General features: G+C 32.9%; 1 protein-coding gene across 2 annotated transcripts in view; it reads right to left on the minus strand.

The window, feature by feature from the left end:
* The window catches only part of TOP2B (DNA topoisomerase II beta), a 73170-nt gene that overhangs the window by 15164 nt on the left and 31599 nt on the right, over positions 1 to 26407 (minus strand). For both annotated transcript variants that reach the window (XM_053600779.1, XM_053600778.1), the window contains exons 8-27: positions 25897 to 26070; positions 22313 to 22414; positions 22094 to 22231; positions 20005 to 20143; positions 19535 to 19692; positions 19276 to 19401; positions 18240 to 18350; positions 18054 to 18159; positions 15415 to 15524; positions 15023 to 15115; positions 14799 to 14913; positions 11522 to 11643; positions 10906 to 11054; positions 10168 to 10399; positions 8092 to 8226; positions 7007 to 7207; positions 5801 to 5996; positions 5562 to 5653; positions 2318 to 2473; positions 2105 to 2188 (exon numbers count right to left, since the gene is read on the minus strand). In XM_053600779.1, the coding sequence (XP_053456754.1) occupies positions 2105 to 2188; positions 2318 to 2473; positions 5562 to 5653; positions 5801 to 5996; positions 7007 to 7207; positions 8092 to 8226; positions 10168 to 10399; positions 10906 to 11054; positions 11522 to 11643; positions 14799 to 14913; positions 15023 to 15115; positions 15415 to 15524; positions 18054 to 18159; positions 18240 to 18350; positions 19276 to 19401; positions 19535 to 19692; positions 20005 to 20143; positions 22094 to 22231; positions 22313 to 22414; positions 25897 to 26070 (2739 nt within the window). The remainder of the gene's footprint in view (positions 1 to 2104; positions 2189 to 2317; positions 2474 to 5561; positions 5654 to 5800; positions 5997 to 7006; positions 7208 to 8091; positions 8227 to 10167; positions 10400 to 10905; positions 11055 to 11521; positions 11644 to 14798; positions 14914 to 15022; positions 15116 to 15414; positions 15525 to 18053; positions 18160 to 18239; positions 18351 to 19275; positions 19402 to 19534; positions 19693 to 20004; positions 20144 to 22093; positions 22232 to 22312; positions 22415 to 25896; positions 26071 to 26407) is intronic.

Below are 26407 nucleotides of genomic sequence, written 5' to 3' on the forward strand. Positions count from 1 at the left end.
GTGTATTAAAGTTAGAAAGCATGGAAAACTCTAAGTGTTAATTAAATTAAACTTAGGCGGGTAACAATAAATGAGCATATAATTATGATTAATTGCCATAAAGTCTACATTTTCCAAAACTATTCCTTCAAATAATTAGCAGGCATTGATGGTCAAAGAGAAAATGACATCTGTTTAAATATTTTTTTAAAAGATCTTTGTAGCATAATAGATTAAAAGTAATGTAAGATTTAAAATCAGACAGACCTGAATTTCAACTGGTCATGTATAGCTGGGAAACAACAGATAATTTACAGAGTGTCTACCATGTGATAGGAATTTAAAAACCCTGTAGTCCCCATTTTATGGCTCAGAACTAGGTCTCAGAGAATGAGTTATTGCTCTTAACTGTAATGATATAATTCCTCTCTAAGTACATTATTTAACCTTTCTAAACTTAATAGTGTCCTTTTTTGTATAAGTCAATAATAACTTCTTTCATTGAAGGTGGTGGTGGAGGTTACTCTGGGCATTACATAGAATGCACTACTGGCATATGATAGATATTCAATTACAGGTATCCTTAGGCTTTACATGATATAGAAGACATAAAATTTAAATTTTAGATGTTTTTTAAAAAGACTACATATAGCCAGAACTTAGTTGTTTGGACCTACTTTGCTAATTATCAAGTAATAAAATGATAAATGATATCCAAGTACTCACTACTAATATGAAACCAATAGATAACTACACACCCACATGAGAGCAAAACACTCTTAAATTCAACTGAGTGGGGGAGGGAGGGAGAATGGAGGAGGAGGAGGAGGAGGAGGAGGAGGAGGAGGAGGAGGAGGAGGAGGGAGGGTGGTTGGTAAACTGTCACCCAATAGGCACCACGTAAGGGTATACAGCACACCCCGCTGGCTAAAAGGCTCAACTACAACTTGGACTTTAGCTAACAAATGAAAACAATATAACCTAATCATTTGTACCCTCATATTAATCTGAAATTGTAAAAAATGATAAATTCAAAGTGAAAAGCATATTCTTCACTAGTATTGTTTTGATTGACAATTTTTCAATCGTGAGGATATTTATAGGCATAACAAAAAGTTCCCTACATTTCACTATATTTAAGATCAAACTTAAAACAGTATCAAAATATCATTAGTACTGATCAGGAATAATTTTCCTTTCAATATATGCATGGTTAGTTTTTAATGGCTATTAATTTTTAATGAATAATATAAGCCAGCAGGAAAAAAAAGTACCCCAAATTTTTTAAAAATATAATTCATGAACAATATAAGAAAAGCACAAATCAAGAAAAACTTATATTGTGGCACTTAAATGATCATTGAGTGCTATTTATATAACAGTACTAAAAATTTCAGAAATTCTTTCAGGCAACTAATATACCATATTGTTTTTAACAGCACTAATTCTGACATAGGCCACAAAAATAAAACTCCAGAGAATATAAACAAAAAAAATCAGTGAAACAAGTAAAAAGCAAAAGTAATATCCATGAGTAATAAAAAATAGCAGTTTACCCATTATTCAAAATTAGATCTCACACTGCTACCATTAATTTAGTTCTAATATTTTAAGTGGGTAATTTAAGAAAAAGTTTACATTTTTATACTTTTCCTCTACATTTTTTTCTTTTCTTTTTAAAATTAGAATTGTACTTGGAGTAAACTAGGTTATAATACATAAAAATTGACTTTTCTCTGTTATAAAACTAAAGAGACTATCATTCTACTCCTAAATTTAAAGTACTTATATTCAATTATATACACATATTGGTCTTACCTCCTTGCAGAAAACCCAATAAACTAAATCAATAAGCCAATTTAAGTAACCTAAGAAATTTTAACTAATACAAAGTAGGATTTAATTTATTCTAAAATTCGACTCCACGGCCATTTATATTCATCCATATCAGAAATAACTTTTCTTTGTAACTTCATATAAATTGAAGTTTAATCCTAGCTCAGGTTACAAACACATTAACCCTCACAGACCTGAAAGAAATATAATAATTAATTTAATTTTAAACATTTTCATTATTTCATAAACATTACTTTTCCAAATACATTTTAATAGAGACTCAACCTACATCCAGTTCTTCAACAAATGCTGCTAAATCTTCTTTCCAAAGATCTGAAGGAGATTTTCTTTTAAGATCATTGACCTCTCGCCCCTATAATAAAAAAGTAGTAGTATAGTTTAAACATTTAATAGTTTTTAAATGTATAAAGGGTAAATGAAAATAGTTTATATAGATAACAATGAAATACTTTCAAATTATTTAACCCACAAAAGTTCATACTTTTGTATCTCTTTGTTTAATCAGTTCTTCAACTTTTTCTTTAGTAAGAGACCACAGAGACATATTTAAAATATAATTAAAATCAGGGCCTGAAGGAGTTCCTGAATCAGAGGAACTATCATCATGCTGGTTTTGTGTTTCCTCCTCTTCTGCTGCCTGTAAAAAATAATAAACTTCATATTAAAATCCTGTATACTATCAAATTAATGTTGAATTTTATTGAGTTAAAAATTCTACAAGTGCTACACTGTCAATGTTACACCTCAGGGTGGCAGGGTTATTTTAGATTATCTAATAAAAATGTATTTACATTTAAAATTTTCTAAAGATATATAATCTTCAGAAGGAATGATAGAATCTGTCCCTATTTAACCAGGAATCTGATGAAAAATTAATGTTTTCCTCAGGAACTAAGTAATAAAATGAGAAGATACCACATCTTAAAATTAATAGAGTGGCACTAATGTTTTATTATTATGTCTTGTCATATTTTTACATTGGTAAGTGAATGAAAAATCTGAACCCCAAATAATAACTTATGAAAAATGTTTTATAATTATAATAAATATGTCAAGGCACATTCACTTACTAAGATGAATTCTTAATAAAAATTCTTTCAAGTAAGAAAATGTATGTAATGACTTAGACAATTTAAGAATTTAAGAGTTGGTGAGTTAGAGTAAGAATTATCAGGGCTTTGCTTAACTTTTATTCATAAGTTTTTTCCCATAGAAACAGCTCCAACAAAAAAATTCTCTGTGCTAATATTAAATTTCAAAATACAACAAATTTAATAAAAGTTATTTTAGGTGAAACCACCTTTAAAGTTTTTAAAAATAACAACAGCCATAAAAAAAAATTTTATCTAAATTGTTTGAAGTACTCAGATACATCAAAATGACTTTTCAAGGAGTAATGGGATTTTTAAAAAAAGACTGAGTTAACCGTGATACTCCATAAACCAAAAAATGTTCACTTTTGGAAAAAGAATTAAAAATACACTTTACAATCTAATCAAATTTTTAAGTAAAACAATGTGTATATACAAAGTAAAGTTCAGGTATACTTTAGAAATAAAAGGATAAAAATTAAAATTACAAAGCAAGATGTTTCATTATATAAACAAAAGTATTAAGTTCAATTAAGTAATATTAGCCAAATAAGAAATGCTGTTGTTGAGTTGACAGATGATAAAGTATCTAGATAATTTATGACAAATTAATAATTCCAGAGTTTTTAAAAATTCTTCATAAAACAGTATGTTGCTATGGAGTATTCAGGTCGTTAGACTACTAATAAACTATTATCAAGGTGTCATAAAACCCTATTTAAACTCACATTTTAGAAAATCTGATCTTGGTTTTGATGACACCAAAGTATTATTAATGAGTGCTCTATGAATATGTTTATCTATCACTGTTTACAAAAATATGACTAAGGACACTTTTAGAAATAAAGAAAAATAAACTTTTCAAGTTCTAATGACAGAATTCCATTTCTTATGATTAGCTGTTTTATAATTTTAACACTCTTCTCCAACTCTGTGTAATAAATAGGACACTCTTGTAAGAACAGCTCGTTATCTGAACCCTGCCCCTCCCCCCAAGAATATACATGGCCAAGATGCTGAATAAATTTTGATGGTAACAATGCAATCACGGAAAGCAAGCTAGGCTTTACACCCATGTACTCTGCTTCCATCAGAAAGGCATTTTCAAACCATAGACATTTTTATCTTCTAAATTTATTAGCTTACTAGCTAATTTCCTTAAAAGATACAGTTTAAACCAACAGTGATACAGAAGGGCAAGTATTGTATAAGCCATAATTTGGGGTTTAACAGTATCATAAAACACATTAATGTGAAAAGAAAGTTCTTCAATCATTCTAATTATGAATGTGCCCCATCATGTCCTACCCCATTTTCTTCAAATGATGAATAAGCCTATTATCTTAATATGTAATTGTTACATTATAAACCTTATTCTAATTTTATTCTCTTTAATACATAGCTTTTATTCACTTCAAAATCGAAAAAGTTTAAAGAATGTAAGCAATAGCAACAATGTTTCAATGTAACTGGATGAAAAACTACATTATGGTTGAGAACTCAGGTGTAGAAAAGTTTAAAGTTTCAGTTCAACTTATAATCATAACTTTTTAAAGATGTTAATATTATCAGTACCATATATGCAAATAACCTAATTAAATATCAAAAAAATTAATCATTTCAGATTTCCTTCCTTTTCTACATTTTTGTTCTCAATCATAATGTTGTATCGCCCTTTTAAATTTTTGTTTTAATGACATACAACATCAAAAAGCTAATTGAGGGGAATCTCAAAGTTTCAATATCCCACTAACAATTAATGTTAACTACTTTATGATCTGAAATGGACAATTTAGTTAATAAAACATTAGATTTTTAATCTGAACCTCCAGAATTTAAAGGACCAGGCACAGTGGCTCATGACTGTAATCCTAGCACTCTGGGAGGCTGAGTCTGGTGGATTGCCTGAGCTCAGGAGTTACAGCCTGAGCAAGAATGAGACCCTGTCTCTAAAATATAGCCAGGCCGTGTGGCAGGTGCCTTTAGTCCCAGCTACTTGGGAAGCTGAGGCAAGAGGACCACTTGAGCCCAAGAGTTTGAGGTTACTGTGAGTTACAGCAGCATAGCACTCTACCGAAGGTGACAAAGTGAAACTGTTTAAAAAAAAAAAAAGAATCTAAGCATGGGACAGGGCACATATTTGGTGCTCAATAAATCCCTCCTATACGAATGAATGCTTTGTCTCTAGTTTTCCCAGCATTAACTAAAACCAAATTAAGTGACTGGTGACTGGATGCCATATTGTGACCACAGACTTAACAGTTTAGAAATATTCTGAGTGCTACCAGTCTAGTTCCCAGATAGTATACACACACCTCACAAAAACCACCACCACAAACTAACACCCTTTTAATGGCAGGCTCAGAAAAAAAGGCCAAGGAGACTGAGCTACCTTCTCACACCTGGAGTCATTTCTCCAGGCTCTGGTTGAGTCACACTGGCAAAGTGTGGTGGGTGTGCACTGCAAATTCCTGTACTGTATCTGTTCTGTGGATAAACAGAAGACTTCAGTCTCCAAAAAGACAACTCAACACTTCTAGCAGTACTACATTTAAAATTTAGGAGATATTTTTTGTTTTTTTTGGAAGTTGTTTTTAAAAGCTTCTCTGAATGTCTTTTTCTGCAAATGATTACCTTTTCTTGTGCTTCTTTCCAGGCTTTCACTGGGTCAGATTCATAACCTCTCTGGACTAACATTTGAATCAAATCTTTCTTTGACCTATTCTCTATGTGAGGGAAAAATAAAGTTAGGATCAAGAAAAGAGATTCAATTTGTATTTGTTTATATTCTACTGATAAAAATGTCTTCTATTAATAAAGATTTTTTTTTCCATTTTTAACTAATGTTCAAATTTTTTAAAGTTGCATCTTACCTATAGTAATTTTCCCTTGTATCTTCTCTAAAATGAAACGGGCTTGATTATTAAGTTTTGTAGATTCTGCTCCCAACATTCCTACAAGCCACTCTTTACGTAAACCATAATAACTTAATCGTAAATCAAAGAATTCTCTCAGAATGTCTTGCACAGTTTCATACTTCTTCAAACATCCCATATGATCAAAGAGTACCTAAGCAAAATGCAGTTTTTGTAGATTACATAAATCTGTACTGGTGTTTTAACTTATATGACATCTATAGTATTTAAAGTAACTGTAATACTTATATCCACACAGACTACCCCTAAGCATTGAACACAATCAAAACTATTAAAGCACATTTCTGAAAATCCCTTTGGTGATCGTAAGAAACCAATAAATTCAATTCTCGAAACCATGAAAATATTTAAAATAGGCATAATTTTGAGAGGTAAAATAAGTCTGTTAAAAAAGAGTTTTTATTTAAAGCAGCTATAAAGCTACCCATGAAAAATTGTTTTCTTAGGTTTTATAGACCATATACCATGTAAACATTCTATCTCTAAAAAATGTTAAAGCTCTCCCTCCTCCATATAATTCAAGGGATGTACATTTGCTCCCCTTTCTCTCTTATAGAAATCACTGTGCTATGATTCAGTCACTCAGACTCCCTATCTGTCCTTTTTCTCTTTCTTCCACTAGCCTTTCTTAACAGATTGTGGTACTTTTTCATAGCCAGTGTGCTATTGCCAGACTTTTTCTTTTACTCTTTTTTTTTTTAATGTAAAAGCTAATTTGGAATGGAACCTGGGTAATCATACACGTTGACTTTCTAACTTCCTCCCCAATTATATATAAGCATAAATAATTAAGTTTAATGAAGCATAGTAGAGTAATGAGGAGATAAGTACCCTATAGTTAAAAGGCTAATACGGATGAGCATAAGACACATGAAAACCTTCAACAATCACTCTTACAACTTTTACTCAGTGTGTGTGAAGACGTACCTTCTGTGTTCAAGCCCAGATGCATAAACACAGAGTTGACAGTGAGGGTAGTTGATAATAGTAGAAGGAAGGAATGTGCCCCTTGACTCTTTAGCAAATATGCAGAGGAAAAATTCATTCAGGCTTACTATAACTATTCCCATCATGAAACCAATTACAACAATCCAACTTACACATGCAATAAAGATTAAAATAAAAGCAAATCTAATAAATTACCATGGAATTACAAGTAAGAGTAGTTTGAAGTTTAAAAACTTTATGCAATCCAGCAGCTTCTGCTTGTGCTAGTTTCTCTTCAGTCATTTTCACCACAAATTTCACAGTTGTATCAGTATGATATTCTTTATAATCAGAAATTAATGCTGGTGTTTTGTCTGTTCCATTCAGCATAGGTTCTAAAACCTGTTCTTTGTACACCTATAAAAGATTTAAAAATAAGTAATTCTTTTCATGATACATTCTCACATTCTCATACTATAAGTTATACAATCTTTTAAAAATTCTCAGCTTCCGTTGGGGGAGAAAAGGAAAGTTCCACTTCTATGGTCTCCTGCCTAATCACTACAGAAGACAATACATGAGGATCTCAGCAGTGAAAAAAGACATACACGAGTTACAAACATCCAACTTACATATACAATTTACACGAACAGAGGCTATCATAGTTAAGTCCCTGAGTTACAAACATCTGGCTATCATAAGTTGCGCTTGCGAACGAAGGCTATTCTAGGTAATGGGTAAATGTACCTGTTCCAACTTAAATACAAATTCGGTTTCAGATAAAACCTGCATACAGAGCCTATCTTTTGTTTATAACCTCAGGACTCCCTGTACAAAGGAATGGTTCCAATTTGCTCATACTCCAAATAGCAAGATAAAGGATGAAAGAATAAAGAAAATGACATCAACTAGAACTAACAAGATATGACATGCATGCTTTTAGCTCTGTTAACATCTGATACTCAGATGAATTTATTGACCATATTTATAAAAATTCAAAACACTATTTCTTATTCTACTTCTTTTATTTTAAGGTAAATACAAATAGTCTCTAAAAAGGCACTCACCTAATCTAAGTCATACTACATTATTTAGATAGGTTTAAAAACTTTTAAATTACTATTTGCATATTCAATGAAGTACAAACTCAAGTACAAATTCAAATGAATGAGTACAAAACATACATGGAAAATTTTAAACACTATACAGACTTAGGGCGAACAACAATGGAATCAGTCTTACCAGAAAAAATTGCTTAATGCAATGCTCTTCTCACAAGCAGCTCACATATGTATACTAACCTGTGTCCAAGTTCTAACCGGAAGCTCTGTAATTTCTACTGTGTTTCTATCCACTACAAATATTTCACCACTGACTGCATACTGGTTTTGACCAAGTTCTTGGATTGTGCCTTTAAAGTTTTTGTAGTTTGGAAGCTGCAGAGAAAAATGGAAATAATTTGAAGTCTTGACTCCTCTCTTGAATGCCAGCACCACATTTGAATGTCCTTTAGTCTTGAGTCTACTGACACTGACAGATTAACATGACAAACTGAATTCCTCATTCTCTATTGTTTCTTTCCAAATGATCACTCAATCTTGAATTCATAGCTTCTGCTAACATAATCTCAAAATCTTAGCATCATTTTTCCTAATCTTCCTAAAATAGTACTTTTTTTCAGCCTATTGCCTCCATACCTTTTTCTTCCCTACTTAATATATCCTTTCAATTCAAACTCCTTGGTCCTTACACTGAAAGCCTTCCACAATCTAGACTCAATCTAATTTTCTACTTTTTCTTCCATTGGCTTGTCTTATAGAACCACTATTCTTCTCCCACATTTTGCTTGAATATTTTGAATATTCTCACTTTCTCTTTATCCACCAGCCCTAACACCTTATTCCATTCATCTAAATAAAACTTACTTATCCTTCCCAACTGAATTACAAGTGATCTCTCCCCCTTCTAAAATTTTTGTTATTATCACTAAGAAATTAGGAACATAGCATAGGACATTTCTGCTGGCATACTGAGCAACCATTAACATCTTTTATCACTATAAACTTCAAGTCCCAATGTCTTATCTTCTTGATAACAGATTAATTTTTTGAAGACAAAAGCCTTAACTATCTTGCCACTTAGCACAGTGTCATCATATAGTAGCCACACAAAAAGCATGTACTGATCAAATATACTAGCTTAAAATTCTAAAACATATTTAAAAAAAAATCAATACATACAAAACAATTTAAATAAAATATCATAATCATAAAAAGACGTTTGATGCTTATGTTAGAAATATTTTAAAGTACTTTAAAGGATTTAAGGGAAAAAGCAGAACATAAATCACATTCATATTAATCTAACTTTTAATTTAAAATACAAAAATGAAATAAAACTTTAAAAAATCAAAATACTAACAATTTTTTTCTATATGATGAGTTTATGAAATTTTCTTCCTATTTGCTTATCATTACCTACAATGAGCATTATTAGTTTTGAAATTAAAAATACACTTTTTCTTTAGTATATCGTAAGGAAAACGTCCAGAAAACATTCAATTATGTGAAGGGAAAGATCATTTACTTGAGAGATTTTTCTCAGAGGTGGTTTGGGAACAAACCTAAGTACAGTGAATGATGTAAGAAAAGGACAAAGAGGGCTGCACCTATGGCTCAGTGAATAGGGTGCTGGCCCCATATACCAAGGGTGGCGGGTTTGAACCCAGTTTCAGCCAAACTGCAACAAAAAAATAGCTGGGTGTTGTGGTGGGAGCCTGTAGTCCCAGCTACTCGGGAGGCTGAGGCAAGAGAATCGCCTAAGCCCAGGAGTTGGAGGTTACTGTGAGCTGTGACGCCACAGCACTCTATGGAGGGTAATAAAGTGAGACTCTGTCTCTACACAAAAAAAAAGAAAGAAAGAAAAAGGAAAGGACAAAGATAAAAAATATGGGGATACATTAAAATATACAAAACAATGTGTTTGTTTACTTGGCTATTTCTACGACAGTAAAGTACCAAATAAAATGTGTTTTTAAAGCATCCTTATAACTCTAATAAGACCTCATAGTTGAAGAAGAAAAACAAAGTAACTTAATTTTAACATAAAAGCATTATTCTCTACATGATTTAGAAAAGTAAAAGCCTGAAATGCGGGACGTTTTTAAATTTCAATAAACAGTTTTTCCTCATAAAACTTACCTCTAGACTCATTCCAAAGTTTATATCTTTCACTGTAAGCCCATATGAAGTTATAGTCTAGTTAGGTTTTTAATGTCTACGATATGTTCCACTACTTTTCAAAATCTCTGTACTTTGTAGTTTATAAATTACCATTTGTTAAATAAATAGCATAAGCAATAGGTTCCAAATAATTACCATGGGGTGAGGATCCAAGCCATCTAGCATTCGTCTGACATTGTTCACAATTTCTCTAGCATCATAGTTGGGTAGTTTACAAGCCCATCCAGTACCAATGCCCTCAGCACCATTTATTAAAACCATGGGAATTATGGGAATATACCACTCAGGCTCCACACGTTGATTATCATCATAGAGGAACTTAAGCAAATTATCATCCATAGCAGGAAAAAGTAGTCTTGCTAAAGAGCTAACGAAAGGGAAAAACAGAAAATGAATAAATGTCATGACTTTAGGAAATAAAATTTTATACATAATTAAAAACTTTACATATAATAAAAAATCTTTTAAAATTTATCTAACATTATTACTAAATGCACATTTCTATCAGGCACAAGGCCAGAATAAAATATCTATAATTTACTTATGTATTTACTTACCTAAGTTCTTTAAAACTAATAAATAACTTTTTAAGAATTTCCTATTACTCTAAATAAAGCACATAAGCCATTTCCAGCCTAAGGAGTAAAACTGGGTGAGAGAAAAAAATCTATACATTCATCAGTACTGATTTCATAAGTAACTCCTTAAAATTAAGATCAACACACTTGATTGTATTTGTGATCAAATAATTTGATAAATTCACCCCTTAAAGAACCAATCATATCTCTTGATAGTTACAATTCTATTAAACATTTAACTGGTTCCAATAAACTTCAAATCAAATTTGATACCATTGCATCTGCAAATATTTACCTTAACATTGTGAAAATATAACGAGGGCTTGCAGCATCTTTGCCACCATGAAGCCGAGTTCCAAACTGACCAATAGGCTGAAGCAAGTTAATGTTGTTACTGCCCACAAAGTTCTGAGCCAAATTCACAATAGTCATCATCAATGCTTGCTATGATAGGATAAAACAGAAATAACATTAATATTCTAAATTTTCTATAACTAGTCCCCAATTTGTATTACTATCCAAACTCTCAATTCTTTCACATTTCCAAAGTCCTCATAAAAGGAAAACTATTTCATTATATGTAAACATCTTTTATTTATTTATTTATTTATTTTCTTCCTGAGACAGAATCTCAAGCTGTCGCCCTGGGTAGAGTGCCGTGGCATCATAGCTCATAGCAACCTCCAACTAAGGCTTAAGTGATCCTCTTGCCTCACTTTTTCTATTTTTTTAGTAGAGATGGGGTCTCAACTTTGCTCAGGCTGGTCTCGAACCTGCAAGCTCAAGCAATCCACCAGCTTCAGCCTCCCAGAGCGCTGGATTACAGACATGAGTCACCCCACCTGGCCAGTAAGTATCATTTTTCAAGCCAATAATTACAGTTCTCGATTGATTCCAATCTTAATGCTTACTTCTCCATGATGGTAAGCAGACATTTCAGCAACAGATCCAGCCAACTGGGCAACTTTTACTTCACGTTTATCATTCCTCTTGAAACAGGTAAATAAAACTTTTCGTTGTCCAGGTTTGAAGCCTATCATTAAAAAGAGCAACCAAATATTACTTCAAGATATAGTTCTAACAATTCGTTTAGTGGCAATAATGTTCTATATATTCAAGAGAAAAAGGCAAAAACAGAGAGTTGGCTTTTGAAGAATAACTGAATATAACTGTTACTTGAGATTCTATAACAAAATAAGTAGACACTAAAAACATTTTTATGCCATTTCCACCTTTCCAAAAATGAACTACCAATTGAAAGATAATCTTCTAGTCTTAAAAAAAATTGCCCACTGGCACACAATTCTTTTCATAGGAGTTTCTAAACATTCATACAACCAAATTACCAGTTGTAACTAGAGTACCAGCAAACTAACAATGAGCCTGCAGAATATCTTGTTTTTCTTTGTCCAAAATTTTATTTTAATTTAAATTACAGGACCAGCCAATATCTTATTTTGATAATAAATTCACTTTTCCCCAGGAGAAAGAAAATGCTTTCATGGCATTGTTAACAAATGTATACATCGCCACTTTTTTTTTTTAAGGGTTCAAAAAAAATTCGATCCTGCAATCCCATTACTGGGCATCTACCCAGAAGGAAAAAAAATCCTTTTATCATAAGGACACTTGTACTAGACTGTTTATTGCAGCTCAATTTACAATCGCCAAAATGTGGAAACAGCCGAAATGCCCACCAACCCAGGAATGGATTAACAAGCTGTGGTATATGTATACCATGGAATACTATTCAGCCATTAAAAAAAATGGAGACTTTACATCCTTCGTATTAACCTGGATGGAAGTGGAAGACACTATTCTTAGTAAAGCATCACAAGAATAGAGAAGCATGAATCCTATGTACTCAATCTTGATATGAGGACAATTAATGACAATTAAGGTTATGGGGGGGGAAGCAGAAAGAGGGATGGAGGGAGGGGGGTGGGGCTTTAGTGTGTGTCACACTTTATGGGGGCAAGACATGATTGCAAGAGGGACTTTACCTAACAATTGCAATCAGTGTAACTGGCTTATTGTACCCTCAATGAATCCCCAACAATAAAAAAAAAAAAAAAAATCACATTGAGTAACTACTTATGTAAAATTAAACCTTTGTAACACCAAAAAAAAAAAGGAGAAAAAAAAAAAAAAAAAACATGCCCAGTATAATACCCTGTTTCCCCAAAAATAAGACATCCTCCGAAAATAAGACCTACTTACGGGAAAGATAAGACATCCCCTGAAAATAAGACCTAGCGCATCTTTGGGAGCACACCTTAAAATAAGACACTGTCTTATTTTCGGGAAAACAGGGTAGTTTTGGTAATACGAATATATTAAGTGATCACAATTTCAAATGTAACTTTTCAATTTTGAATGTTTTCACATTGCTTTCACAAAACCCACAAAGTCTTAACTACCTTCAGATTCCATTGGAAATATTAACACATCACTGTTGAGCCTGAAAAATATTTTAAGTATCCCAAATTAGGAAAATCCTTAATAAGGAAGAGGTTTATTGTAGTAGCTAAGAATGCCCGCTTAGAATCCTCACTAATCTGGATATTTTTCTTAACTTGGCCATTTCCCATGTGACTGAGCAATTACTAAACCAGTAAGTCTCAGTGTCTTCATCAGCATAATAGAAATAATTACCTACCTAATACAGTTTTCATAGGTCTATATGAGACAATGTGAGGAAATCATTCTGCTTCCTTATTATTCTTCTCACTCTAGGCCAATGAGCATAGAAATAACCCTTTTAGTATATGCTAACTATCATTCTCAGAGGATGGTAGAAACTAGAAGATAATAAAATATGACCATTTCGGCTCAGCACCCATGGCACAGTGGCTGTGGTGCCAGCCACATACACTGAGACTGGTGGGTTCAAACTTGGCCTGGGCCAGCTAAACAACAATGACAACTGCAACAAAAAAATAGTCAGGTGTTGTGGTGGGCACCTGTAGTCCCAGCTACTTGGGAAGCTGAGGCAAAAGAATTGCTTAAGCCCAAGAGTTTGGGTTGCTGTGAGCTGTGACTGCCACAGTACTCTACCAAGGGTGACATAGTGAGACTCTGTCTCAAAAAAAAGCCATTTCCTTGATAATTTTATAATCTAACTGAGGGAACAAAATTAATATAGATACCAAATAATTAGCAAAAATAAGAGCACCCAATAATTAGCATAGATGTTTAGGCATCTGAGACCATTTAGATAGAAATGTTAGAGAAGCCTTGATAGAAGGGATGTAACTTAAGGCTAGAACTTGATGGATGGGTAGAACTATCTGCTACTAGCTGAAAAATGGAGGAACAAAAAAAGATCAACAAACTTGCTAAAAGTTAAAAAATTGAGAGGGTGAAAGCTCTATATCACTGTTCTCAACCTGTGAGTTGCAACCCCTTTTTATCAATGAAAATACATTGCGGCATTAGGAAGGTTGAGAACCAGAAAACCAGAATCTGCTTTAACTAAATAAAAAGTTTCTACTTCTTTTGTAAGTTAAACCGCTTAGTTTGGGGTAATGAGGTATAAAAGTGTTTTAAAATTCAATCTCTGATAAATGTTTTAGAAATTATCAAAGTCCCATTTTAATTGGTTTTTTTTGAGACAGATTCACACTTCGTTGCCCTTGGTAGAGTGCCATGGCATCACAGCTCACAACGACCTAAAACTCTTAGGCTCATGTCTCTTGGCTCACCCTCCTGAGTAACTGGGACTATAGGCACCCACCACAACGCCCAGCTATTTTTAGCGGCGGGGTCTCACTCTTGCTCAGGCTGGTCTTGAACTGTGAGTTCAGGCAATCCACCTGCCTCAGCTTCCAGAGTGTTAGGATTACAGGCATAAACCACTGTGCCCGGCCCCATTTTACTTTTTATATTAGAAATTCTACAGTTGATACGAGCAACAGCTTTAAAGATCAGCCTTAATGTTAATTTTCCTGAAAAAAGGGTTTAAGAGTTTCAAACTAAGGAATATTTAAAGATTTGAGCCCTACCAAAACATCTCTCAAAAACAACATCAAAAAGACTTTAAATTTCTCTGAATCAATTCTTCATGTATTATGTGATTTCAAGTAGAAATTTTAAAATATGTCATAAGGATAGCTTAAAGTACATGAAATCAAACTATATGCAATAACATACAAAAATGAAAAAGATATTTAAACAATTGTTACTCACCATCAACAAGAGATGGTATAGATCTTTCATTGTCTGAGTTTGAGAATAGAATCAATTCCTTATTGATGAAATCATTGTAAGTCAAATGCTTTGTTGCTGTACCATATAAAAATTGCTAAGAGGAAAGTTTATATAATAACATTACTGTTAAAATTATTAATATCATTATTACTGCATGAAATTTAGTCTCTCACTCCTCCTTCCCCTCCCCCTTTATGACTAACCTCTGGTAAGCCATGTAACCTACGCTGTCTCCTATCTTCCATGAAATTTGTTAACCATTCTTTTCTGTCATCAATTTTCTTCTTACTGAATGCCTGAAAGATTCCAGATAATGATTTCACATATTAAAAATAAATTAATTCTATTAGAAAATTAAAACATACATAACTAATAATTTCTGAGAAATTAACATTTTTTTCTCAATATTTTTATCAAAAATACATTTGAACTAAGGTCTTTCAACTAAAGAAGTAGAAAAGCATGGTATAATCTGGGAGGAAAATTAAAATTAACTAGTCTGGGCATTAGAACTTCAAGAGTCTTACTATAAAAAATCAGGAGTGAGACGAAAAGTATGGCAGGTAGGCAGACAGCTAACAATTAGCTTAATTACCAAGGTAATGGCAGCATCATCTTCAGGACCAGCATATCTAAACAAGATGCGATGCCTTTCCATATCAGCAAAATATTCCCTTGCTTCTTTAGCTGTACTGGTACCCAAACCTGCAGAATTTTAAAAAGAACATGAATGTTAATGGCTGTTTAAAACTATCAATTGAAAAGCTAGTGAGGAAGTATAATAATATCATGAATCAAGTTAAAATAAATAATGAATCAACCTGGTAACACCCATACCAACTGATCAACCTTAATAGACAAAAAAATGACAAACCAGATATTATGCACTTCCTGACATAAGTACACAAAGCAACCTATTAAATAATTTTGCCAAATAAATCTAATAACAAATCTGATAACACCTCCAATTTAATTATAAGTTAACAGAAAATAAGAGGAAGAGGAAAGTGCCATACCTTAAATGAAACCATAAAATACAACTAGCAAAATCCAGAATGTGGAAAATTATACAGAACAAAAATCACAACTTTCTAAACAAACTGCAAGGAAAAAGTATGAACAGAGAAATGATACATTAAGAGATTTAAAAGCCTTATCGACCAAATGCAATGTATAGATCTTGGTTGGATCCTGACTGAAAAGAAAAAAAATCTATAAAAATACATAGTGCATAAACATGTTTAATATAATCAAGGGAATTTTAACACTGGCAAGGTATTTAAGCATATAAAAAATGATATGATATTGCTTGTGACTGGGAAGAATCAACATTTGTTAAAATGTCTATACTACTTAAAGCAATCTATGCATTTAAAGCAATCCCTAGTAAAACACCAGTATCATACATTGAAGAACTTTGAAAAACTAGTTCATTTCATATGGACCCAGGAAAAAACCCAAATGAACAACACAATTCTTAGAAATAAAAAAAATCTGGAGACATCACTTTACCAGATTTCAGGTTATACTACAAGTCTATAGAGATCAAAACAGCATAGTATTAGCACAAAACTAGAGACATAGATCTATGGTATAGAATAGAAAACAGAGATAAAATCAGCATCATATTGTCATCTGACCTTTGGTAAACCACACAAAAGCATACACTTGGGAAAGAATCCTTATTTAACAAATGGTCCTGGGAGAACTGGTTAGCCACATGTATAAGACTGAAACAGGACTTGCACCTCTCACCATTTAACAAAAATTGACTTACAATGGATAAAAAATTTAAATCTAAGGCACAAATCGATAGAAACTACAGAAGAAAATGTGGGGCAAACTCTTGATGATATCAGCCTGGGGTAAGATTTTATGAAGAAGACCCCACTGGCAATCTCAACAATACCCAAAATAAACAAATGAGACTTAAGCTGAAAAGATCCTGCACAGCTAAGAACATAACAATTAAAGTGAACAATCTTCAGAATGGGAGAAGATATTTGCATGTTATGAATCTGACAAAGCGCTAATAACCAGAATCTACAGAGAACTCAAACAAGAAAAGAGTAAATAATCCCATTATCACTGGGCAAGAGACATGAACAGAACCTTCTCTCAAAAAAAAAAAAAAAAAAAAAACAGATGAATGGCCGACATATGAAAAAATGCCCATTGTCTCCAAGCAAATCAAAACCACCCTGAGATGTCACCTAACCCCAGTGCCAGTGCAGGTGTGGAGAGAAGGGAACACTTTTACATTGTTGGGGGACTGCAAACTAATACAGACTTTTTGAAAAGAAGTATGGAGAATCCTCGAAGAACTGAAAATAGACCTTCCATTTGATCCTGCAATCCCATTACTAGGTATCTGCCCAGAAGAAAAAAAAATCATTTTACCATAAGGACATTTGCACTAGAATGTTTATTGCAGCTTAATTTACAATCACCAAGACACGAAAACAACCCAAGTGCCCGTCAATTCACAGATGAATAAACTATGGCATATGTACACCGTGGAATATTATTCAACCATAAAAAAGGAGACTCTATATTCTTTTGTATTTACCTGGATGGATTTTGAGAACATCCTCCTAAGTAAAGTATCACAAGAATGGAAAAGCAAGTGCCAATATTCTCATTACTAATATGAAATCAGTAGACAAACAACTACACCCCAACACAAGAGAAAAAATTAAACTCAAATAAGGGGAGAAGGAAGATGAAGGGGGGAAGGGGGAGAAGAGTTGGGTAAGCTCTCATGTAATAGGCATAACATAAGATGAAGGGCTCAACTACAACTTGCACTCTACCTAACAAATGCAAACAATGTAACCTAATCATTGGTGCCCTTATACTAATCTGAAATTCTAAAAAAAGTGGCATAATAATGATATTATGGATAATTTTTTTTTAATTCTTTTAGAAATACATATTAAAGTAGTTATTGATGAAATACTGCATGTATACCATCTGGAAGTATTTAAGCCTATTGGGGTGGTGAAAGAAGTATAGATGAATCAAGATGGGCCACTGAAACAGTGATTCCGTTCAACAGAATCCCTCATAATACTCAACTTTCACAAAATATTCTATAGTAAATTTTTACAAATCAGCAATAGCTATTTCAAAATCTAAAAGAGATACTTTTAAAATATTTTTTAGATTGTTCTCTTAACAATAAATTTATATCAGTAGTAACTTCAGAAATTTTAAGTATTTTAAAATACAAACCTTTGTAGTATTTTACTTTCCAGGCTTTCTGGTTTTCTATATGTTTTTTCCACTCATCAAATTCAGGAATACTGTAGAAGGAAAGTTCCTGCTTGTTTTTGCTCGCCTTAAATTAATAAAAAAACAAATTAGTTTTTCTGCTACCCTTTAGACAAAAGTATAAAAATATATTAATGCAAATAGTACCTTTACAATAGGCGTAATGAACTCTTCAAGAAAACCATGCTTCAAAAGTGATGGCCAATTGTGGTGGATGAAATTAATGAGCAAGCCTTTTATGTGAGACCCATCTTGATCCTAAACAAATATTAGTAAAGTTAAAAATTCTATAATTTTATAAAATATAAACACATTACCAAATTTTAAAATGTATGAATGCAGCAAAAAGGCAAAATTTCATCCAAATTTTAGAACTATATACTAGATTTTATTTAGATAATATTTTTTTGTAAAATGCAAATAAAGAATATGAATAGCAACTCTTCCTGTCATTACAAAATATATTACCATTCTATCTCTTTTATAGTTTCCAATATTGCACTAAAAGAAGGACTCAAGGATGGACAATACATAAAATAAAGTTCTAATGCCATTTTATTCAACTACAGTGAAAATAAGGCAATGGAAGGGAAAACCCATAGAATACAAGTATTCAGAAGTCTTCTCGACATAAAAATTGCAGAATTTCTGCTTAAATCTTTGCAGTAGCTTTTTTCAGTTGCAGGTTTTCTCTACAAATAATTTTACTTAGCATACAAGTGAGACAAAACAGGTGGATGTATATAAAATTCTTCCTTTTCAATTTTGTAATTGTCTCTTGATTACTTGAGTTTACTATCCAAATCTTCCTAGTTTTCATGCATCACAAATCATGCTGTCATATGCAAAATTAACAATTATCTCATTACTCTTTCTTTTTGTTAATTCCATCATTTCATTCCTACCTATATGTAGGCTTTATCCCACAGTACTACAGTATATTCTATTCTTCTAGCATTTGCTATATTTTAAAATACTTTTAAATAATAAGATTGTTATCCCAAAAATTAGATAACGTAAAATGTGCTTCATACAAACATTTCCATTGAACAATGTGTTCTTCTCCTTGATGTATAATCTCTTTCAATTACTTGTTTTGGAGAAAATCTAGCATTAAACAAATATTAAAAGGATAATCTGAAGAAGATATGAATTTTAAACACGTGATAACTTTCAAACCAACCTGATCAGTCATAATCATAATCTTTCCGTAGCGCAAGGTTTTCAAAGATTCTGCATCATCATAACTTTTCTTGTATTGCAGACCAACTATTTTAATAATATTATTTATTTCTGCATTTTCCATGATCTATACAAAAAGGAAAAGCATTGAAAATACTTCTAAATGTTAAAATATACAAAAAGTGAGTCAGACTTTACATTTTAACATTTTAGTAGCAAAGTATTAAAATATCACTGTATGTGTGAGTATATACATATACCTGTTTATGAGAAGCTTCCCGTACATTAAGAATTTTACCCCTGAGTGGAAAAACTCCGTATCTGTCTCGGCCAATCACACCTAATCCAGATACAGCCAGTGATTTGGCAGAATCTCCCTCTGTTAATATCAGTGTACACTCAAGGGAATGTTTGCCACCTGAGAGAAATTAAAAATTACATATATTAAAAATTCCTCATAATTTACTGAGAGAAAATTATAATCACATGCTGACAGTGAAAGAATCATTTTACATTAAGCTCAATATAGTTTAAATATTACGTATATTTTGTTGAATTCCTTCCCCTAAAAATTATTAATATATGGTGCATTTGATGATTTCCAGGAAATAAAATTATATTCTGCACAGAAAATTATATTCTAACTTTATGTAGAAAATAAAAAAATGTCTAAAATTAGATAAATTAAAAGTTAAACATAAAATCTTTTTCAAAATTATCTGAATCTTACCAGCATCATTAGCATCATCCAGTTTGGGAATACCTTTGATTTTACTGTATTTTACTGATGAACACTTCTTGTTCAGCTGAGTCTGAGCCTTAAATTTCACCCAGTTCAGGATACTTTCTACAATGCCACAATTAGAGGCCTAAAAAATCAAAGAATTCAATTAAAATTTATAGGACTTAATGTGATAACCTGGAATCTGTGCAGTTTTAAGGTATTTTAGGACAAAACAATAATGATGATAATCATGATGGTAACATGCTAGTCAATTTTATTCAACTACAGTGAAAATAAGGCAGCTATCCACAATGACCTACTGGTACTAAAATACATATATATAAATGTATATATATTATAAATAAATTTTTATATATAATAAATATATATAAAAAGGATGACTTTACGACATATGGAAAAAATTCTATCATACAAACTCCACGAGGAACATGCATTGTTCTTGTTACAAATTAATTTTGTTAAAATTAACAATAAAAGCTAATCTACCTATGAATTCATTAGCTGGCAAATTCTAGACATAGACATATCTGATATCCTTCAATACAAGACATGAATCCTGAATTTACTATGACAAATAAAAAATAACCTGAAGGGAACAACAAGAAAAACTTGGGAACTTATGAATATGCCTTATTCTTTAAACAGCTTGGTAATGAGGATTTCAACATTAAGTATATTATATATTGTTTATACTCTGCAGTCAGTCAACATATGACAAGGTATTAACCCAAGAAGAAAAAAGAAAAGAAGTTAAGCATATCCAATTCCAAAGTTATCTTTTTATCATCCTGGGTGATTTGATTTTAAGTATATACAACAGTTGTTAAAGACATATAGAGGTGAGTTGTGTTGCCAAATTACTCCACCTAAAATGAAAAAGTATAAAATCTAAAATCAAATCACTTCACCATGAAAACAACTACTATGATGACAGAAACTTGGGAAAGCATTAATATAGGATAATTTGTGATCAGAATTCATTATGATTAGATCCAAAAGTACTATTTCCATAGGCTTTAAACTACAACATAAAAAACAACTTGTGTTTTTGTTTCTGATAACCTACCTTTGAAACTCCAATATTGGGGCTCAGCATCCATAGCACAGTAGTTACGGCACCAGCCACATGCACCAAGGCTGGCGGGTTCGAGCCCAGCCTGGGCCAGCTAAACAACAATGACAACTGTAACAAAAAAGTAGCTAGCCTCTCCTAGCTACTTGGGAGGCTGAGGTAAGAGAATCGCTTAAGCCCAAGAGTTTGAGGTTGCTGTGAGCTGTGACGCCACAGCACTCCACCGAGGGCAACATAGTGAGACTGTGTCTCAAAAAAAAAAAAAAAAAACTCCAATATTGGAATTTGACAAATACGTTATCTCTATGGCAATTACACATTATTCCTCCACCTAACTAAACTTCCAAAGGGGAGGGGTTCTGATTGATTACTGCCAAAATGTGTTTAAAGGCACAATACAGTACTTAATAGTATTTACTGACAGTACTACTGAAGAAGGGAACTGAAAAAATCCTGACCTCTGTATAGATTACAAGAAGCTACTAGCAGCCACAAGGCTGTTACAAATCTAAGATTTTTTATTTGTATTCTCACCTTTTTTTGGAAAAGTTAATGTAGCCTGAAAAATTATGTGCAAAATAAAATGCAATTTTAAAATATGTAGACTATAGCATGTTTTAGCTTATGTATATATTACCACAATAAAAAAAATAAAACATGTAATGGCAAAAATCAGCAGATGATGTTAAAATGAGAGTAGAAAAGAATAAAGTCTTGTAAGGACCATACATTTATTAGAGGGAAATCTGAGTTTTACCATAATGAATGCAAAGCCTAAAACACAATTAGTTATTTAATTCCCTACCTTAAATGCTTGTCAAAACAAAACAATAGAGTCTATTTTTTGAAGTTATCAGAATTAAAGCATATTGGTTTACAGTGTAAGCATGCCTATATCCAGTTAATATGATGAAAGAGAAACTAATTACAAATTAATAAATAAATCGAGAAAACTACTTGATACATGCAATAACACTGAAAAATAATACAAGTTTTACTCACTGCTTTAAAAAATTTTTCTGACAGTTGACATTTAGACCCAAAACTTTTGGGCTGCAGAGTCATGTTTTCCTTAGTCTGAGAATCAAATGTTGGATTTTCAATAAGGCAATTAATAAAAACCCATATATGGTTTTTTACCTGTTGAAAACATAACAAAAAAGAAGTCAGCATCAGAACTGATATTTAGTAATTCAAAGTAATATATAAAACATCACTTACTTGAAATGGTTTTACTGATACACCAGCTTTGTTCTTTTTCTTAACTACTTCAATCAATTTGCCAACAACTTGGTCTACTACATAATCCACGTGCCGCCCACCCTAAAAAGAAAAAAGAGCATAGAATCCAAAATCTTCTATTGTTAGGATAACAAAGTACTTGACATCAGTCTTATAAACCCTATTTTCTAAATGGGTAATATGAGTCTCCAGAATGGGTCGGGATTAAAAAATAAATAAATAAATAAGACTTTTTGGGCACAGAACTGGTAAGTCAACTTCTGTGGTCTTTTACTTCATCTCTCTCTGACATTAATTCTGGAATGTTTTCCATACCAATAACCATTCTCTGATTCCCCAGACATCAACTGGATGTTCAATGATGTAATTTAATTTTGATACTAACCACCTGGAGTTAGCATAGACTCTATTGCAGGGGTCCTCAAACTACAGCCCGCGGGCCAAATGCGGCAGTGTGATTGTATTTGTTCCCGTTTTGTTTTTTTACTTCAAAATAAGATATGTGCAGTGTGCATAGGAATTTGTTCAGAGTTTTATTTTAAACTATAGTCCAGCCCTCCAATGGTCTGAGGGACAGTGAACTGGCCCCCTGTTTAAAAAGCTTGAGGACTCCTGCTCTACAGGTTAACAGTCAAACCAATGGTGGGGAGGTCAGGGACATGGAAAAACAAACCTTCCCTGACAGCCCCCCATTGGTAAGCAACTTTAAGGGCTCAATTCCACAGGACTTTAGATTTAAGTCGCAAGTCCTTGGCCTCCCACACTTTTAACCAAATACCTATAAATTAGGAGTTCCCACAACCCACTTTTAATTTGCTAAACTGGATCATAGAACTCAGGAGTATAGATAGTTTAATTCCGTTTACAAGTTTATTTTAAAAGATACAACTCAATACTCATAGGGCAAGCTATGAGGGGAGAGGTACACAGGGCTTTCATGCCCTTCCTAGATATGCCACCCTCTCAGCACTTCAATATATTCACCAATCTGGAAGTTCTCTGAGCTCCATTGTTTAGGGGTCTTGGAGCTTTTATCACCTAGCCATGAGTGATTAACTCAGTCTCCAGCCCCCACCCCTCTACAAAGGTTAGGATGAGGGGCAAACTGAAAATTCTAGGCTGCTAATCAAGGCTTGGTCTTTCTGGCAAATAGCTCCCCTATCCTGAAGCTATCTAAGAGACCACCACGAGTCATCATATTAGAACAAAAGATGCTCCTCTGTTACCCAAGAAACTACAAGGGATTTAGAAGTTTTGTGTCAGGAACCAAGGACAAAAATCAATATTAGAACAAAAAGACACTCCTATTTGGAAATTAAAGTGTTTCAGGGAGTTCTGTGTCAGGAACCAGGCACAAAGACTAAATATGTATTTCTTATTGTCCCATACACCTCCATGCAATTCCATACAGCCAACTCGATTATAAAGGAAAAACAATAAAAGATACCAGTCACATGATTTGAGCCTAGAGCCTGCAGCAACCACTGTCAGTTGTCCATCCCATTCTCCACTATCCTGTTACTTCATTGACAAATACAAATTATTTTTAAATAGTAACATGTCCATATAAAAAGATTTGCAAACCTAGACTACCTTGTAGTTGGGAATAGCCATTCCTTTTCTAATCAATAACATATTAGCAGAGATCTACTGGGAAAGGCTCCTAGGAAAACTATTGTAGTCCTGACAAAAAGGGAGATATTTAGCTGGCATAGGCATCTGCCAAACCTATTCTCTCACCCTAGAAGAGTGATTTTCAACTTGTGTGCCATGAGAAGATCTTAGGTGTGCTGTGAAAATTTTTAAAGATCATTAATTAAATTGTTTTCTAAAGAAGCTCAAAGCACAGTCAGTATATTCTTTTTTTATTCTTTTTTTTTTTTGATCAACATAATTTAAGTGTACCACAGAAGTTTAACTATAGGTTCAAGTGTACCATGAGATAAAAAAAAAAAAGTTAAAAAGCACTGCCCTAGAACTTGGAATTGAGCCTGGGGTACAATAGGCCATCCGGAGGGCCTGAGAATGAAAGACACATGCTAAGGATGGCAGAAAAGAAAGCCAGGAAGAGCACAGGTTCCTCACAGCATTGTGGAGCTACAAAACCAGCCTAAGCCTACCTACACAGCCAGTCCCTAGTTGTGAGAGGAAACAAATAAAAATTAGTTTATATATTTAAGCCACTGCATATTAGGTTTTCATTATATAACAAAGTGCGATCATAACTGACTCAGAATTCCTATCAACTAGAGAGAGTGATAATGCTAGATTATTCAAAATACTGAACATGAAACATCAAAAGAAGGTAAAACTTGAACAATATTGAAAGCTTATGTTGTCCAACACTTTATTATGGTCAATAAATAAATGCTTTCAGATGATAAGAATTTCATTTGATTTTGAAAACCAAAAGCCTACAAAAAAAGGTTCAAACTCCTTAGAATGGCAGATAATATGTTCCACAACCTGACCCCAAAACTGATTAATCTCCTCTTATTGTGTTCTATATCAAAACTCAAGACACAAAGTAAGGAATCTGTTATCATTCTAAATGTCATGTAACAAATACTTTCAACTACCAAAACTAATCATATAAGCTTGTTTCTTAATGGCTGTTTAAATAAATTATAATACAGCTGTTTCATAGAAAATAAGCTTTCATTTTCATAAGTCAATTTTGATTTAACAAAACCAGAGTTGGAGGTGTTGTTTTGGTTATTTTTGTTATTAATTTTGTAGTTTGTTTGTTTTTGAGACAGAGTCTCACTATGTTGCCCTTGGTATAGTGCTATGGCATCCCAGCTCATAGCAAGCTCAAACTCTTGGGCTTCAGCGATTCTCTTGCCTCAGCCTCCCAAGTAGCTGGGACTATAGGCAGCCGCCACAATGCCCAGCTAAATTTTGTAGGTTTTTGTTGTTGTTGTTTATTAAATCATAGCTGTGTACATTAATGCAGTCATGGGGTACAATGTGCTGGTTTTATATACAATTTGAAATGTTTTCATCAAACTGGTTAACATAGCCTTCGCGGCGTTTTCTTAGTTATTGTGTTAAGACATTTATATTCTATACCTAGTAAATTTCACATGTACCCTTGCAAGATGCCCCGTAGGTGTGGTCCCACCAAGTTATTTCTTTTTGGAAGTCTTAGCCATTGTAATTAGGCAGGAAAAGGTGATCAAGGGTATCCATATAGGGTCAGAAGAAATTAAACTTTCACTCTTCACAGATGATATGATTGTATATCTGGAAAACACCAGGGATTCTACTACGAAACTCTTAGAAGTGATCAAGGAATACAGCAGCGTCACAGGTTACAAAATCAACACTCATAAATCTGTAGCCTTTATGTATACCAACAACAGTCAAGCTGAAAAAACAGCCAAGGACTCTATTCAGTTCACAGTAGTGCCAAAGAAGATGAAATATTTGGGAGTTTACCTAACAAAGGACGTGAAAGATCTCTATAAAGAGAACTATGAAACTCTAAGAAAATTAATTTTGTAGTTTTTAATGAAGCACTGCTCTACCAATAACTTAGAACAAGGACTTTTCATACTTACTTTTGTAGTTGCGATACTATTTACAAAGCTGATCTGCTGGAATCCTTTTTCACTCAGTGTGAGACAAACATCCCATCTTTCATTTGCAAGTTCATGAATAACTTTCAGTGCCACTCCAGTTTCATCTAATTTGTCTTTCACATAGAGATCTACATAGCTTCGAAATCCATTTACCTATTAAAATACAAAAACAATATACAATTACTCCTATGTTAGTACCTCAATGTGAATGAAATTAAGTACTCCCTACAATTTCATTTCATTTGTAATAGTTATTTTTTCTTTCCTCTTTTTTTTTTTTTATTTTGAGACAGAATCTTACTCTGTCATGATGTTATAGCTCACACAACCTCAAACTCTTGGGCTCAAGAGATCCTCTTGCCTCAGACTCTCAAGTAGCTGGGACTATAGGTGCATAGCTCTTAATATATAGATTCAAATCTTAATTAGTGGCATTTCCCTAATCTACTCCTTAACTGTTGTTCTTTAAGAAGGAATTCATTTCTTGTGT

The sequence above is a fragment of the Nycticebus coucang genome, chromosome 8 (assembly GCF_027406575.1).
Source record: "Nycticebus coucang isolate mNycCou1 chromosome 8, mNycCou1.pri, whole genome shotgun sequence".
Taxonomy (NCBI): Eukaryota; Metazoa; Chordata; class Mammalia; order Primates; family Lorisidae; genus Nycticebus; species Nycticebus coucang.